Raw genomic sequence first — 17,911 nt, 5'->3', positions numbered from 1 at the left:
CTTGTTTTCTAAATTCAGTCTTAAATCACATTCTGTTAATATACATTCATCTGTATGTGTAAATATCTGCTGATGTAAAAACACTTTATTAAAAGGAGACTTATTCTGCTCATATCCAGGTTACACACTGACAGAGCATCACGTGTCTCCTTTAAGTTGTCGTCGGTTTGCAACACAGGTCGGACACGAGATTCGCTCCCGGTTGGTTCGGAATCCGGCTGAATCGCAGCTCCGCCCTCCTCCGGTAGATCTCAGCTTGCTGTGGAAGGTTTGAGGCAAAGTGTGGCAGCTGTTCTGTCAGTGGGACATTCAAAGAGAGGACGTGTGTGTGTGCGACACTCAAACAGATGTCGGAACATCTGCTGCACTCACCCGAAGCCGAGTGTCAAATTCAAAGTGCTTCAAAAGGTGTAAAAATATATGTAAACAAATCACATCCTCGGTTAAACCACTCTCTCCTCCTCCTCCTCCTCCCCCTCCTCCCATTCTCTATCCTCTCCTTCCTCATCACTGTCGTCATCCTCCTCCTCCTCCTCCTCCTCCGGACTGTAAAGATCATCTGCCAGCTCCCTCTGGTTGGGTCCTTCCTCTTCGTTCTCCTCCTCCTCCTCCTCCTCGTCTTCCTCCACCTCGCCCTCGCTCCTCATGTCTTCCTCGCTGCTGTCGTTGAGGTCGTCGTCATCATCGTCCTCCTCTGCGGCCTCTTCCTCAATCTCCTCCTGCTCCTCCTCCTCCTCCAGATCTGTAAGATGACCTGATGGGTGGACAAATGTTTTTCTGATTCAGTGAATTTTATAATCTTGTCCTGTAACCTGACACCTTGCAACTGCACAAATTAGTATATTATATCAACAACACATTAAAATACAACGTGTTGTTTGAAAAGGCAGAGATGACATTTAGAACAGCTGATGTTTGACGATGTTTGACGATGACAGCACTTGGTTGATTGGATGAGAGAAAATTACGTACACATGGAATTTAAGGCGGAAACAATGCTACACTGGAGTTCATCGTCCAGGAATTTCCTCATTTCTTCTTCCATCATTGCTACGAGAACCTCCGTCTCCATGTCAACGTATTCTGGGTAGAACATGTTTCTTCTCAGCTGCCGACGGCACCTGAAACACACACACACACACACACACACACACACACACACACACACACACACACACACACACACACACACACACACACACACACACACACACACACACACACACACACACACACACACACACACACACACACACAGTGGGGGGTCAATGGCTATTGAGTCAGACCCCTCAACCTCCTGCACACACCAAATACAGCAGCAAGCAAACAACAAGCAGAGAAAAACACACAATGCAGCAAATTCTGTTTTCCCCACACAGTAAATTACACAAGTACTAAGAGTACAACATCCACAACAACTCAAGTGTTGTTCCCCCGACCCCCCCGACAGTACTCACTGTTTCCCTGTCGTCTTGTACGCCTGAAAAAGACACGCAAACAGATGTTTGGACACAAATTACACAAAAAGCTGATTTCAGCCAAACTGAAGCCATCAAAATAACTGAAGTAATAATCATAATATATAACGTTTTATCTACTGCAATGATATGTTTGTGTAATATCTGAAAGTGTAATTGTTTTAAAGCTGAGGACTTTCCACCAAAAGTTATTAAATGAGAATCTACAAAAAGTAGAAAAACTAAAAGCTGATCTTGATTCACATGAAGTCAACGTATGTTTGATCCTTCAACACGAGCAAGTTCCAAAACGGCAGAACATTCTCTCAGCTGTGGTGTTTGTTATCATAACAAAGTGGGGACGTCTTCTCACCTCGATGAAGCGGAAAGGATCGTTTTCCTGCATGAGACTTTCGAGGCCGCAGCGAGCCTCCTGGAGTCGGGCCTGGTCCTGCGAGATCTTGGAGATGTTCTTCTGGATGGCCAGCCCGTTGGTGTCGCACTGAGTGCGCGTGCAGTCCCGCAGTTGGGCGACGAAGCCGAGCACTTTGGCCTTCATCTCCTCGTTGAGTCTGTTCAGGCACTGCTCAGAGTCGTCCATGAACTTCTGGATGAGCAGCAAAAGAGAAAGAACACGAGGTGAAGTCGTATATTAGTATATAATATTCCATTATTATGATATTTCCCACCCAGTTCACTGCTCTTTCTTTAACATTGTGAGACGAAGCGTTTCGAGTTTGTGTTTTCAGACTTGACAGCCAAACGTCTTAATGCTGCTGTCCATGGTGCTGAAACTGCTGATGAAATGACTACAAGCAACTTTGTGTGTAAGAAATACACAAATCCAAAATAACACAAAACAGAACAGAATGAAACAACAGAGGTTTTATATGTGAATCATTTAGAATATAAAGAATATTTAACGGTTGTGACATATCCAGCAGCAAGTTGTATTTTAACAGATCTAATACGTATAAACTTATCAACTTTATCCTCCTCTGGTATCACAAAGGACAAACTCCCTGCTAGCCAGGCAGCTGGTTTCCCTTCCACTGTTCAGTGATTTATCGCTGTTTGCTGCTTATCGAGAACAAAACTTGAACCTCATGACCTCATCCATGAATCCGTGAAGACGACGACTCCCATGATCCCGCGCTTCTTCATAACTTTATCAATTTAAATCTTTTGTTCCTGTTTGGATGAGCTCATATTGGAGTTTTTCTTCTTGACCTGCGTCACCTCGGCCTCTGGAGGGAGATTCAGGTGATGAACCTGGTTTTACCTTGTTCTGTCTCTCCTTCTCCCTCTGCTCCTGGAGTTTCTTCTCCGCCATGCTGTACTTCCTTTCAGCCCGGTACAGCTGCTTGTCCAGTGTGCCCTGGTGAGAGAGACGTCATGAGCTACAGTATTTCAGAACACACACACACACACACACACACACACACACACACACACACACACACACACACACACACACACACACACACACACACACACACACACACACACACACACACACACACACACACACACACACACACACACGTCACTAACGCACAGTTATCAATTTAGCTGCAAACTACTACAATATTTCACAAAAAATATTTCCAGACAGACACTAATAGATGGAGAAAGTGTTTGTTGTTACGGTTATTAAGCAACTGTGAATAAATTCATACAAAATATATATATATATATATATATACACACCAAATTGCGTACGTTTTTCTTGTAATTACAGATTAATTTATGAGTAAATCAAAACAGAAGCGTCATCAGTCAGAAGCATTTGAGGAGAACTGTTCATTATGTGGACGAACAAACGAAGCAGCGATAACTACTAGGAGGAGAAGTTCTAGTTAGTTAGTTTAGTTAGTTTTATGGACTTTAATTTGTGAAATTGAATTCAAGACTTTTTCAGTCTTTGTAAGGACACTGGCTGTCGGCTGATTCTGAACAACAAGCGGAATTCAACAGGCTCGGGACAACAAAGTGGAAGCCTCTCACAGGAAGTGGGTTTAACTGCGCTGGAGAAAGAGGCCAGAGTCATGTGACGCCTCCATTCATGTCACACACACACACAAACACACAAACACACACACACTACAATGAACAACAATATTCATTCATTCATTCCAGATTCTTCACAGGACTTTGTGTGAGCCCAACAATGAAGTGAAAGTGAATGGAAACCGGTACAAAGCCCTGAGCTCCCACATGTTTGGATCATCATCTTAAGTTTTAACCACAAATATCAATACACGTGTGTAACTCTTCTTTCATGTAACGGTACAGACTGTGTTTGTAGGACCCATGATGGGAACGGTACCTTGAGATCTTTCATTGTGTTCTTCAGGGTCTTCATTGTGTGTCCGGAGTGTTCTCCTTCTATGGTGCAGGCGTTACACACACACAACTTGTCGTCCATGCAGTAGTATCTGGAGGTGACACAGGTACAGAGCAGCACTCATTGAAGAAGAGGAACTTGAACACAGGCTAAATAAACCTGTTGCTGTTTCCAAATTGAACTGTTAAGACACAGAAGGTTTGTGATCACGATCCCAGATACAGAAACAGGGCGAGGACATATGGGTCCATCCCTCCTACCTGTATATTTCATCATGCGCTGGACACTTCCTCTTCCAGAAGTCAAATATGGGTTCTGTCAGCGGATGCTCGCAGAACGCCGGTAGTTCCAGATGTGGCTTTACATGCTCCTGGCACATAGACACCTCACACTTCAGGCACGTCTTCACCGCAAACATTGACACAGCAGCAGCGGCGGCGGCGGCGGCGGCGGCTCCGTCACCTTCATGAGAAACAGAAGCAGCAGAAGAGTCGTCGCCCTCACCACTGACGCCTGGCGCCTCAGCTGCGACCGAGGGGCAGTAGTCACACGGAACTACACACACACTCCGAGAGGACGACGGCAACCCTCTGGATTTCAAACCTGAGGCAGCTTCAGCGGTGGCTCTGCGCCTGTGGCGGTAGTCATCGGCAATATTGGCTAGTTTGAAATTCTTCTGAAAGTTGGTGCTACAGCGGTGGCTGTCCCGGCACTCGGGGCAGCGGAAGCGGCCGCGCTCCGCCTGCCGCTTCAGGCGATCCAGGCAGGTCTTGCAGAAGTTGTGGCCGCAAGGAAGCAAGAAGGGGTCGCGATACAGGTCCAGGCACACCGGGCAGGTGAGCTCCTCCTGCAGGACGCTGGACTCTAACTTGGCCGACGCCATGTCCGCATCCAGGCTGCGGGCTCGGAGAGAGACGGATACGACGGTGACGGGTGAAGGACAGCCTGGAGAGAGACGGAGGTATAGGAGAGGGAGGACGGGAGGGGAGAGAGACGACTGTTACTTACTTAATTCAACTCAAATATATATACGCAGCTTCAGCTCAGGTTAAAAGGTCACGATTGTATTTGATCGTTTTTACACAGTTTTAACTATTTTACTTGTATTATTTTCTCTTTTAATGTTTGTAACTTGTATGCAGATGAATCCTTCTTATATTTCATTCACCACTTTTAATCTGCTCTTGTTGTGTGAACTGACAATAAGCTGAATAATAATAATAATAATAATAAGTCTCTAGTTTGATGATTACGAGCAGTGGACGTGTTTTATGAATCCAGCCTGTGTTGTCACCGTGGTTCTCACGCTGCCTCGTGGTTATGAGACATTAACCCTGATCCCTCACCTCTTATCTGCCATGAGACTGAGTTCACTAATCTGCTGCTGAGCCACAGGGAGACAGACGGGCAGGGAGACAGACGGGCAGGGAGACAGACGGGCAGGGAGACAGACAGAGAGAGAGAGAGACAGGCAGAGAGAGAGACAGAGAGACAGGCAGGCAGAGAGACAGAGAGACAGACGGGCAGAGAGATAGACGGGCAGAGAGACAGACAGAGAGAGAGACAGGCAGAGAGACAGAGAGAGACAGGCAGAGAGACAGACATGCAGAGAGACGGGCAGGGAGACAGACGGGCAGAGAGACAGAGAGACAGACGGGCAGAGAGATAGACGGGCAGAGAGACAGACAGAGAGAGAGACAGGCAGAGAGACAGAGAGAGACAGGCAGAGAGACAGACATGCAGAGAGACAGAGAGACGGGCAGAGAGACAGAGAGAGACAGGCAGAGAGACAGGGAGACAGACAGACAGACAGACAGACAGAGAGACAGAGAGAGACAGGCAGATAGACAGAGAGAGACAGGCAGAGAGACAGAGAGACAGACGGAGAGACAGAGAGAGACAGACAGGGAGACAGACAGACAGACAGGCAGAGAGACAGAGAGAGACAGAGAGAGACAGGCAGAGAGACAGACAGACAGACAGAGAGAGACAGGCAGAGAGACAGACAGGGAGAGAGACAGGGAGACAGGCAGACAGACAGACAGACAGGCAGAGAGACAGGGAGACAGGGAGACAGACAGACAGACAGGCAGAGAGACAGACAGGGAGACAGGCAGGGAGACAGACAGGGAGACAGGCAGGGAGACAGACAGACAGAGAGACAGAGAGACAGACAGGCTGAGAGACAGAGAGAGAGACAGGGAGACAGACAGACAGACAGACAGGCTGTTCACCTTAATACCGTTAAGACGTGTTTTCTTTATCTTTGTTCCCCGGATGTAGAAACCCGAGCGGACGAGGCGGGACGCGTCACAGCTCGACGCCGCGGTGCACCTGTCCCTCTGCGGCTAGCATGGTGCTGTCCCCCGGTCAGTTAGCTCTCGTCCCCGGCTGCTCCTCCTCGGCTCCCCGGCTGCTCCTCGGCTCCTCCTCGGGCCGAACACAGGCTCCAGCGGGCCCGGGACACGCTCCAGTCCTCGGGCAGTCGCCTCCTGCTCCGCGGAATCGAACGTTTGACGAGAGAAACGAAAGCGACCAGAAACTGCGGAGAAAAGGCTGCCTTCACGGAACCTCGGAAATTCTCCTGTTTACACCTGGGTCCGTGACGCGACGTCCGTGTCTCACTTCTTTGTTCTGGACATTTATTGTTTTGTTCTACAGGATAAAAGTTTATATATAATAGTAGTTATAATAATAACATTAACAATAATAATAATAACATTATTAATAATAATAATAATAATAATAATAATAACGACTTTGAAACGATATGAAACTCACAATAAAAATAACAATAATAATAACAACTACTAATAATAATAATGATAATAATAATAATATAGATACTGATAATAAAACCAATAGACACCACATGATAAAAGCTTTATTATAAAGAAGAAGAACGGGTTATCTCTCCTGGTAGAAACCTTTTTAGTTAGGCAATAAATTGAAATTAATTTTGTCATAAATAAATCTGGATCCTTAAGAGAGTGAATACCTGGCCAGTAGAATGCAATGGGGGGAAAATATTGTAAATACTAAACACGACCACAAAATCAGTTTTACAACCCCAATATGTATATATGCAAGTAGGCTGTATTTGAGAGAAATGTCTTTAATTTCTTTATCACATAAGATTGAGACATATTTTCTTAAGAATATCCACACATTACAACAAATGTGATTAATGTCAATCACATTTGACCCATGCACCTTCAAATAAAAAAAGAAAAAAAAGAAACCTTACACTTAGTTTTCATGAATCCAAAAATGTTTCACACCCAAAGCAAATTACTTTTAACGTCACGAGAATCATGGCTTTCAAGATACCGATGGTGATCTGTTGGTCATTCCATCACTTTGGTCCCAACTGAATCATCTGCTGTCGGCTCAAGCCAGTGTTTGTGCTGGGTCTTGATCCCAAAGTGTTCCTGGTCAGTCATTGTTCACACGAGGGACGCTGAATGTTGAAGCCAAGATAGATGAGCCTGGTGCTCAACGTTGGATCTTCAGGTTCAACCTCTGTTGAAACCTTTACTTTCCACCATCCGGCACAAACTAACACTTTATTGTCCTCAACCCTGACCGGGAGAAGGATGTTTTGGATTTCCGGCAATTGCCACACGTCACCGTTCGACCACATGTTTTCAATCCGATGTGTTTTCCTCGAATTAGTTCGACATTTTTCACCCGCCAGCTCAGCGTCCACCGTTTGTTCCACAATTGCATCCAGCTGTGATTTGTGAATCCATTTGCTCAGTCCAGAGCCCTTTCCCAGAAAAAACAGAGGCAAAAGGTAACGGGATCGAAGGTACTTGGCATAACTGGACCTTTCATAGGCTTCTTTCATAAAGGTGACATACTGTTGTAGGTCTGAGTCAGAACCATGGTCAAGAGGCAGCTGTCCAGGCTGCCCATCTGTGGGCGGCTGTTCCGCTTCTTCATCATCCTCGTCTTGCACCACCGGAGGCTGCTCCTCAGGGAACAACAACAGCAGCACCAAGAGGTAGAACTCTGGACTTCTATCCCTCCTTTCTGTGGCCAAGAATCTCCGAATGATTGTTTGGAGTTCTTCCACCGAGGTGAGCTGAGGAGAATCCGGCATCCTGTTGCTCAAGATGATGTTGGAGAGGATGTACCTCTCTGCTACTTTGACATCATCAACATTTTCCTCATAGTCGTTTTTCAACTCACGTTGGATTTCCTCTAAATCAAACCCTGATTTCTCCTCCTCCAGAAATCCTGCCCTTTTCCCCCTTGACCTGAAAAGGCCATGATTCAAACAGTCAAGAAGACCTGGGAAGCTGGTGGATTCAGCTGCTGTTCTTGTTGTGTAATGTTTGTAACAGAGTGCCACATCCTTCCAGAAGTAAGGTGGCTCTAAAGTTGTCTCGTCAGGCTTCGAGTAGGTCAGGTACCACTCAAAGAATTCAAACTTGTCTTCAACTTCCATTTTCTTGTTTTGGATTAAAGAAGCCTTGTGTTGCTGATCTCTGAGTTTTTCAAGGGCGATCTTTGCCACTTGAAGGAAGCCGAAAAGGCCCCGATTGTTGAAAGTATCTGCAAAGCTTGCAGTACCTTCTGTGTCCATCTCTAGGGGCTCTTCATTGTCTGCTTTCCTCTCCACATCTTTAAATGCTCTGAAGGCCTCGTCTGCCATGCTCTTGATTCCTCCTGTTCCCTTACCCATCTTCAACAAACGGCGTTTATAAACCTGCCCAAGAGTGTCAGCTATGTAAGAGATGTCTGGAGCTCGTTTAATGGCTCTCTTTGCCCATTCTTCAGCTTTTTTATAGTCAGATGTTTTTTTATCAATGCAATACAGACGAGAAACAACTTGGGGGAAAGCGGCGTTCTCTTTGAATATTGTTGACGCTCTCTTCAAGACAAAAAGAGCTTCGTTAAAACTCTCATGCTCCAGTATATCTTCAACCAACCTTGAGAAATTCTCTTTGCCTTTCCGTCCCATTTCTCTCTTTGTCAGCAGATCTTTGATGAACTGGAGAACATGTGGTTCTGCCTGAGCTCCACAAAGTGAGTTCATCATTTTGCTCACTGTAGCACTCCTGGGAATCCCAGAGTCAGCCATTACCTTCACAGCATATTGTGCAGATACCTGGTCAATCATACATACATGTTCGTGTCCAGGGTTTGGACTGGATTTCCTGATGAAGAAGGTAAAAGGCTCCATTCTGTCCTCAAAGGGGGGGCCTCCATGGATGGGATCAGGTGGGCCAAGAATCTTTTGACACTCAGACATCAGGAGGTAGGACTCAGGAGCATACGCCTTCAGCAGTGCCAACATACAGAACAGTTGCGTGTTGGTGGATTTGGGGTTTTGATTCATATACAAAACCCAGCGCTCAACCAATTCCTCCCCTGACATCTCACTATCAACACCAGAGGATTCAGTGTCTGGTGAACCACGCTCCATTATGGTGCTTTATCTTATTGTGAAGCGAAATATTGTGTTACACAAATATTGTTGTGGTTGGAGTGAGGCAAGAATCTTTTGTAATTCCTCTGGTTCTGGTTTAACGGGTCAGTGCAGCAGCATTTAAATACCTGAGGAGGAGAGAACACAGTTTGTATTCATCTCATTTTAAAACACACAATAATTTATATAGCACATTGTAATCATTATATAATATATAAACTTTAATGGGTGAAATGGACTTACGAGAGTAAGACAAGTTTTAATTTTTAATCTTAATCACAACATTCCCCTCATGCTCAGCGGTACTTTGTGTTTTGTGCTAATTGGAGAATGCTAACATGCTAAACCAAGACAATGAACATGGGGAACATTATAATTCCTAAAAGTAGCATGTTAGCATTTAGCTGTTACTTTAGCTCGTGTGTAAGGGCAGAATTAACAGCTTGTTCCAGTGAATTAACTTTTCTAATTAGAGACTTGCAGTGACTCACCAGCAAGAGATGTTGTCAACAGCCTGGAAACCCAGTTGTTGTTCTTGATGTTTTACAGCCGATCTATTAAAAGAAAGATCAGCGACTTATAATCAGCAACTTATAAACTTATAAACCCTGTATGATGAGGGATTCTGTGTCATTTAAAAATGTAGCTCACTGACATGCATCAACAATTTATGCTGATGATATAGTTTAATTTATGCCCAAATATATTTGGCTGAATATATAGAATTAAATATTACGCCCCCAAAGATACAAAAATATAAATATAAATATAAAAATATATAAACAGTTTAATTTATAAAAAAAAAAAAGAACATGTTGGAAAAGCTCCAGTAAGATACCAACAAATTTTCTACATCAGAAAAATCAATGAAAAAGAATCAACAAACGTTAATGCAAATCTTTTTACCTGGTTGAGATCCAGCTGCTGTGTTTGACTTCATATCCACGGGGATGGAACTTATAAACATTGTGGAGCCACTCCCCCTGCATCCTGTTCATAGTTTCATGCTCCTTTGTGATACAGCATATTAACCACAGCAGATGAGTTGTCGACTGCGTCACTAGAACTCGTTTCAAAAGCTTGACTGACCAGATGCCACCTTACCTACAAGGTACATTTACCTGGAAATGAAACTGTAGTTCAGTTCCTGTAAACGGTCGAACACAGCATCATTCTGAAACTGTTCAGTTTATTGTGAAATGATCTAAACCCAAAACAGCATTACTTTTTACGAAATAAATACGCATTATATAGCAAACATTGAAAGTTGCGTGTAGCCTATAAAGTCCTCGTCTATCATCCAAAGGACATAATGTAGATATGAACATATCATCTAAAGCAGATTAGAATATTTTAAAGTTTCAAGAGGATACATTCATCATCAGTGACACAACAGGACACGGTGCATGTGTACATCGAATATAAGGAGCTGTTTAAAACTGTTTACAGTATTTTTGTGGTATAAGAAACTTTGTAAATGTTAAATGATTATGAAACAGTTTTAATTTCACAACCGACATTTTTTGTCTCCCCCCCCCCCGTCTTATCAGTGACCTCCAGAGACGTTTGACGTTGGAAGACGAGTCCACTTTTGTCACTTCGCCAGCTGACATTAAAATCGGTCACGCCACGTAGTCTCGTCTCCACCTGCGGAAAAAACACAACAAATCACCCAACCTTTCCTGCAGCGTCACCCACAGAAAGAACTCAACCTTCTTTGTAACGTGTATGTACTTGTGAATTATCCACCACCTCCTCCCCATGAGTGAGACAGATACATTGTCTAGCACAGAAACTACTGAACCACCTGGATTACCACATCTACGTTTGGACAACTTTTCATGATGGATCTTCCTGAACTGACGTCACTAGTTTCGATTGTCAGGAAAGTGTCAAGAACATCAAGAACTGGATGATCCAGAGCTCTCTCTCTCTTTGTCCGTCTGTCTCTTTCGCTTTCTCTCTCTTTGTCTCTCTCATTTCTCTGCTCACCAACCAGTCGGACCACACTGACTCTGGTTCTAGAGGTTTCTTCCCGTAAATGAGTTTTTTCCGTCCAGTCGCTGCTCATTGTGGGAACTGTTGGTTTCTCTATAATCTTTAAGGTCTTGACCTTCTATGTAAAGAACCTTGAGATAATGTATATTATGATTTGGATGCTATACAAATAAAATTGAATTGAGTAGTGTCAATTTCTGTTTCTCAAATGTGGCTGCATAGAAATCATATACACTGAGTTTATAAATCTTTAACCTCTTTTAGGATTGAATCTTAGGCAAACTTCTAGGCATTTCAAATCTTACTTCAGAAGGTACCGTTGTATGTACAGATTTTTAAGTTGAAGGTTTGGCTCTGGTTATTAGTCAATTCTCCGGATTTTTCCCGGGTGTCATGTGTGAAAACGGTTTTCCTGACGCCTTGTCAAGAGGAGAGGAAACAGATAAACATGCTGCGGCACTGAAAGAGGAACCAGACCATTGAAAACTACAATTCCATTTCATTTTATAACAAAAACAGGTTTTTCAGAATTAACAGTACATCTACTCAGAATGAACAAAAAGAAAAAGGGACAGAGGAGAAGAGCGAAGGAGACAGTTTGTGTTTCCGTCTGCAAACGTTTACAAACCCGTTCAAATAAGAATTATCAGAAAATGTGTGTCTGCCCCCCCCGTCAAAAAAAACTTCTTGCTGGGTGAGGCTGACGGGCGGGATGACGGGAGGACGGGCGGGAGGACGGCCGAGCTGACGGCCGGATCTTTCTCTTCCTGTTGGACGTGTCCTCGTCCTCGTAGGTGCTCTCTTTGTCAGCTGAGGGTGACAAGATGTATTTTAACAATAAGTGTTGTTACGAAGCATGTTCATAATTAACTGGATGGAAGGATGTGAGGTCAGAGAAGAACCCGTTAGAGCATTGTCGTGTCAGGTGTCGTACTTGAGCCACTCCTTGATGGGGTCCAGGGAGTTGACGGGCACGGCGTTGATCATGGTGACCTTCTTGTTGTAGTCCTTGTAGACGATGACCACGTCGAAGTTCTTCAGGTGGAACTGCACACGCTCAAAGTGGACCAGCTCCACTTCGTCCAGGGTCACGGCAAACGGCGGCTTAACGGAAAAAGTTAAAAACATCAAAGACGCAATTCAACCACGACAAATTATGAAACCAACATTTTTTGTGCAGCTTTAATTAAGATTACAATTTTTCTAAACTTTTTTCTCAACTTTCAGAACAGAATATTGTTCTTGAAGGTTCTCACTCACCCATTCAGTAACATTGACAAGGGAGCTGGAAGTGGGCTGTAGCAGGCAGGTGCTCCTGTAGGGGGCGCCCTGGAACCTGGAAACAAAGAGGCACAGCGAAAAAACAATGAGTCCACCCGCTTATGGCGCTTCACGTTTTCTCCATGCTGTTGTACGGACTGTTACAGCGTCCACTCACCCCAGGTCTCTGAACGGCACCTCGAACTCCAGCTGCTCTTTCGTCAGCGTCTCCACCTTCTCGATGAAGTTCTTGAAGGCCGACTTGAGCTTGTGCCTCATCTCGCGCTCCATCTGCTCGGCGTACAGGTCGTCTGTTTTCAGTTGTTGAAGAAGGGGTCCCAATGGTGTAAGCTATGTGTCTTCTGTTTGTCTAAATGTATTGTGTTGTGTTTCATTACATTTATCTTAGTAAGTTGGAACATATTGTATCTTTCATTAAAATTGTTTAAAATAGGTATTGGTTAAAGTGTATGTTAATTATGAAAGCAGCAGTTAATGTTGCTGCTCAATATTTCAAACTGAGAGAAGTGTTGTATTGTTGTAAGGACAGGGTGGCTTGCACGAAAAAGAGTTCTATGCTGGACTCACTCAGGCAGGTATTGTCTAAAATTCATGTGATGATAATCTTATGTTGAAAACACTAAATTATTGTAAATACTAAACACAACCACAAAATCAGTTTTACAACCCCAATATGTATATATGCAAGTAGGCTGTATTTGAGAGAAATGTCTTTAATTTCTTTATCACATAAGATTGAGACATATTTTCTTAAGAATATCCACACATTACAACAAATGTGATTAATGTCAATCACATTTGACCCATGCACCTTCAAAAAAAACTGATAATTCAGAGTAATGAGTGAAAAAAAAAAAAAGAAGAAACCTTACACTTAGTTTTCATGAATCCAAAAATGTTTCACACCCAAAGCAAATTACTTTTAACGTCACGAGAATCATGGCTTTCAAGATACCGATGGTGATCTGTTGGTCATTCCATCACTTTGGTCCCAACTGAATCATCTGCTGTCGGCTCAAGCCAGTGCTTGTGCTGGGTCTTGATCCCAAAGTGTTCCTGGTCAGTCATTGTTCACACGAGGGACGCTCACTTTGAAGAGGACAGGACCCTGAATGTTGAAGCCAAGATAGATGACCCTGGCGCTCAACGTTGGATCTTCAGGTTCAACCTCTGTTGAAACCTTTACTTTCCACCATCCGGCACAAACTAACACTTTATTGTCCTCAACCCTGACCGGGAGAAGGATGTTTTGGATTTCCGGCACTTGCCACACGTCACCGTTCCTCCACATGTTTTCAATCCGACTTGGTTTCTCCAAACTAGTTGGATCGTGTTCACCCGCCAGCTCAGCCTCCACCGTTTGTTCCACAATTGCATCCAGCCGTGATTTGTGAATCCATTTGCTCAGTCCAGAGCCCTTTCCCAGAAAAAACAGAGGCAAAAGGTAACGGGATCGAAGGTACTTGGCATAACTGGACCTTTCATAGGCTTCTTCCATAAAGGTGACATACTGTTGTAGGTCTGAGTGAGAACCATGGTCAAGAGGCAGCTGTCCAGGCTGCCCATCTGTGGGCGGCTGTTCCGCTTCTTCATCATCCTCGTCTTGCACCACCGGAGGCTGCTCCTCAGGGAACAACAACAGCAGCACCAAGAGGTAGAACTCTGGACTTCTATCCCTCCTTTCTGTGTCCAAGAATCTCCGAATGATTGTTTGGAGTTCTTCCACCGAGGTGAGCTGAGGAGAATCCGGCATCCTGTTGCTCAAGATGATGTTGGAGAAGATGTACCTCTCTGCTACTTTGACATCATCAACATTTTCCTCATAGTCGTTTTTCAACTCACGTTGGATTTCCTCTAAATCAAACCCTGATTTCTCCACCTCCTGAAATCTGGCCCTTTTCCCCCTTGACATGAAAAGGCCATGATTCAAACAGTCAAGAAGACCTGGGAAGCTGGTGGATTCAGCTGCTGTTCTTGTTGTGTAATGTTTGTAACAGATCGCCACATCCTTCCAGAAGTAAGGTGGCTCTAAAGTTGTCTCGTCGGGCTTCGAGTAGGTCAGGTACCACTCAAAGAATTCAAACTTGTCTTCAACTTCCATTTTCTTGTTTTGGATTAAAGAAGTCTTGTGTTGCTGATCTCTGAGTTTTTCAAAGGCGATCTTTGCCACTTGAAGGAAGCCGAAAAGGCCCCGATTGTTGAAAGTAGCTGCAATGCTTGCAGTACCTTCTGTGTCCATCTCTAGGGGCTCTTCATTGTCTGCTTTCCTCTCCACATCTTTAAATGCTCTGAAGGCCTCGTCTGCCATGCTCATGATTTCTTCTGGTCCCTTACCCATCCTCAACAAACGGTTCTTATAAACCTGCCCAAGAGTGTCAGCTATGTAAGAGATGTCTGGAGCTCGTTTAATGGCTTTCTTTGCCCATTCTTCAGCTTTTACATAGTCAGATGGTAGTTCAGCAATGTAATACAGACGAGAAACAACTTGGGGGAAAGCGGCGTTCTCTTTGAATATTGTTGACGCTCTCTTCAAGACAAAAAGAGCTTCGTTAAAACTCTCATGCTCCAGTATATCTTCAACCAACCTTGAGAAATTCTCTTTGCCTTTCCGTCCCATTTCTCTCTTTGTCAGCAGATCTTTGATGAACTGGAGAACATGTGGTTCTGCCTGAGCTCCACAAAGTGAGTTCATCATTTTGCTCACTGTAGCACTCCTGGGAATCCCAATGGCAGCCATTACCTTCACAGCATATTGTGCAGATACCTGGTCAATCATACATACATGTTCGTGTCCAGGGTTTGGACTGGATTTCCTGATGAAGAAGGTAAAAGGCTCCATTCTGTCCTCAAAGGGGGGGCCTCCATGGATGGGATCAGGTGGGCCAAGAATCTTTTGACACTCAGACATCAGGAGGTAGGACTCAGGAGCATACGCCTTCAGCAGTGCCAACATACAGAACAGTTGCGTGTTGGTGGATTTGGGGTTTTGGTTCATATACAAAACACAGCGCTCAACCAATTCCTCCACTGACATCTCACTATCAGCACCAGAGGATTCAGTGTCTGGTGAACCACGCTCCATTATGGTGCTTTATCTTATTGTGAAGCAAAATATTGTGTTACACAAATATTGTTGTGGTTGGAGTGAGCCAAGAATCTTTTGTAATTCCTCTGGTTCTGGTTTAACGGGTCAGTGCAGCAGCATTTAAATACCTGAGGAGGAGAGAACACAGTTTGTATTCATCTCATTTTAAAACACACAATAATTTATATAGCACATTGTAATCATTATATAATATATAAACTTTAATGGGTGAAATGGACTTACGAGAGTAAGACAAGTTTTAATTTTAAATCTTAATCACAACATTCCCCTCATGCTCAGCGGTACTTTGTGTTTTGTGCTAATTGGAGAATGCTAACATGCTAAACCAAGACAATGAACATGGGGAACATTATAATTCCTAAAAGTAGCATGTTAGCATTTAGCTGTTACTTTAGCCTCGTGTGTAAGGGCAGAATTAACAGCTTGTTCCAGTTAATTAACTTTTCTAATTAGAGACTTGCAGTGACTCACCAGCAAGAGATGTTGTCAACAGCCTGGAAACCCAGTTGTTGTTCTTGATGTTTTACAGCCGATCTATTAAAAGAAAGATCAGCGACTTATAATCAGCAACTTATAAACTTATAAACCCTGTATGATGAGGGATTCTGTGTCATTTAAAAATGTAGCTCACTGACATGCATCAACAATTTATGCTGATGATATAGTTTAATTTATGCCCAAATATATTTGGCTGAATATATAGAATTAAATATTACACCCCCAAAGATATATAGATTTCCAGAATTTTTGGGGAATTATATAAAACAGTTTCATTTATAAAAAAAAAGAACATGTTGGAAAAGCTCCAGTAAGATACCAACAAATTTTCTACATCAGAAAAATCAATGAAAAAGAATCAACAAACGTTAATGCAAATCTTTTTACCTGATTGAGATCCAGCTGCTGTGTGTTTGACTGCAGATCCACGGGGATGGAACTTATAAACATTGTGGAGCCACTCCCCCTGCATCCTGTTCATAGTTTCATGCTCCTTTGTGATACAGCATATTAACCACAGCAGATGAGTTGTCGACTGCGTCACTAGAACTCATTTCAAAAGCTTGACTGACCAGATGCCACCTTACCTACACTGAGAAAAATGTTTTTTTTTGCCCTGTAATGTTTACGTGGCTTTTTTGTTTAAATTCTACAATAAAATATTATTTAAGTGCTTTTACCTCAAAATGCTGTGTGTTATTTAATCTGCTACTTGAAGTTTGTTAGAAATTATGAATCATCATTTTGATAAGTAATTTTTATCATTCATGCCAAGTAATATTTACTACCCTTCTGTATTGACTGCACGACCCGACACAATGAAGTAAAGTTTACTTTGGTAACTGAGTGAAATTCGAAACCCTCTTCCTGCTCAGCCAGTGACGTCAGAGGACAGTTAGCGCTCCTTTCAAACAATAGGTGAGACACGGACCAGATCAGCAGCACCTGACCCAGGAGGACAGACAGCACTGACCCAGGAGGACAGACAGCACCTGGATGATTTTATACCTCATTTGATGAGACAGTTCGTGGATGTGAAGCCACTGGGGTAGGTTTTATGCTTAATTTACTTTGTACATTCATGTTAGCTCATCTGCTAAAGTCAGTGTGTGAGTAGGCCACAGACTATTTTGTTAGCATAAGCTTAGCTTGCTAGCTACTATCATTCTGGCACATGTGCTGCTTGTCCAGACACCAGCTCATTTGTGTGGACATGTTTTCAGTTGTTGAAGAAGGGGTCCCAATGGTGTAAGCTATGTGTCTTCTGTTTGTCTAAATGTATTGTGTTGTGTTTCATTACATTTATCTTAGTAAGTTGGAACATATTGTATCTTTCATTAAAATTGTTTAAAATAGGTATTGGTTAAACTGTATGTTAATTATGAAAGCAGCAGTTAATGTTGCTGCTCAATATTTCAAACTGAGAGAAGTGTTGTATTGTTTTAGCATGGTGTTTAACTATGTTGTGTGTTAACCTTTTGTTTTAGAACAAAGAGGAGTTAAGAAGGATCACATCAATTCCTCTCCAGCAAACCATTTGGTCAACATTGGACACTGGCTTTCGGACAAAGGACAGGGTGGCTTGCACGAAAACAAGTTCTATGCTGGACTCACTCAGGCAGGTATTGTCTAAAATTCATGTGATGATAATCTTATGTTGAAAACACTAAATTATTGTAAATACTAAACACAACCACAAAATCAGTTTTACAACCCCAATATGTATATATGCAAGTAGGCTGTGTTTGAGAGAAATGTCTTTAATTTCTTTATCACATAAGATTGAG

At 43.2% G+C, this 17,911-nt stretch overlaps 2 protein-coding genes across 2 annotated transcripts; both read right to left on the bottom strand.

Annotated features, from left to right (window-relative positions):
- Window positions 1-161: 161 nt before the first annotated feature.
- On the bottom strand, window positions 162-6,474 carry zgc:92594 (uncharacterized protein LOC436996 homolog). The gene is made up of 9 exons (XM_034569115.1): window positions 6,039-6,474; window positions 4,065-4,749; window positions 3,787-3,895; window positions 2,740-2,835; window positions 1,831-2,064; window positions 1,458-1,480; window positions 973-1,121; window positions 349-754; window positions 162-318 (listed from the first exon to the last, which is right to left on the bottom strand). The coding sequence occupies exons 2-8, from the start codon at window positions 4,685-4,687 to the stop codon at window positions 444-446; spliced, it is 1,545 nt and encodes a 514-aa protein (XP_034425006.1). The 5' UTR covers window positions 4,688-4,749; window positions 6,039-6,474; the 3' UTR covers window positions 162-318; window positions 349-443.
- A 5,678-nt stretch (window positions 6,475-12,152) lies between these two features.
- LOC117752186 (sterile alpha motif domain-containing protein 9-like) lies at window positions 12,153-16,253 on the bottom strand. Its single transcript, XM_034569381.1, has 5 exons — window positions 16,098-16,253; window positions 13,799-15,733; window positions 12,678-12,810; window positions 12,500-12,575; window positions 12,153-12,343 (listed from the first exon to the last, which is right to left on the bottom strand). The coding sequence occupies exons 2-5, from the start codon at window positions 15,600-15,602 to the stop codon at window positions 12,161-12,163; spliced, it is 2,196 nt and encodes a 731-aa protein (XP_034425272.1). The 5' UTR covers window positions 15,603-15,733; window positions 16,098-16,253; the 3' UTR covers window positions 12,153-12,160.
- Window positions 16,254-17,911: the final 1,658 nt, after the last annotated feature.

Source organism: Hippoglossus hippoglossus, chromosome 18 (genome assembly GCF_009819705.1).
Source record: "Hippoglossus hippoglossus isolate fHipHip1 chromosome 18, fHipHip1.pri, whole genome shotgun sequence".
Lineage (NCBI taxonomy): Eukaryota > Metazoa > Chordata > Actinopteri > Pleuronectiformes > Pleuronectidae > Hippoglossus > Hippoglossus hippoglossus.
The sequence above is the reverse complement of the archived record's forward strand: the minus strand, read 5'-3'. Positions and strand labels throughout refer to the sequence as shown.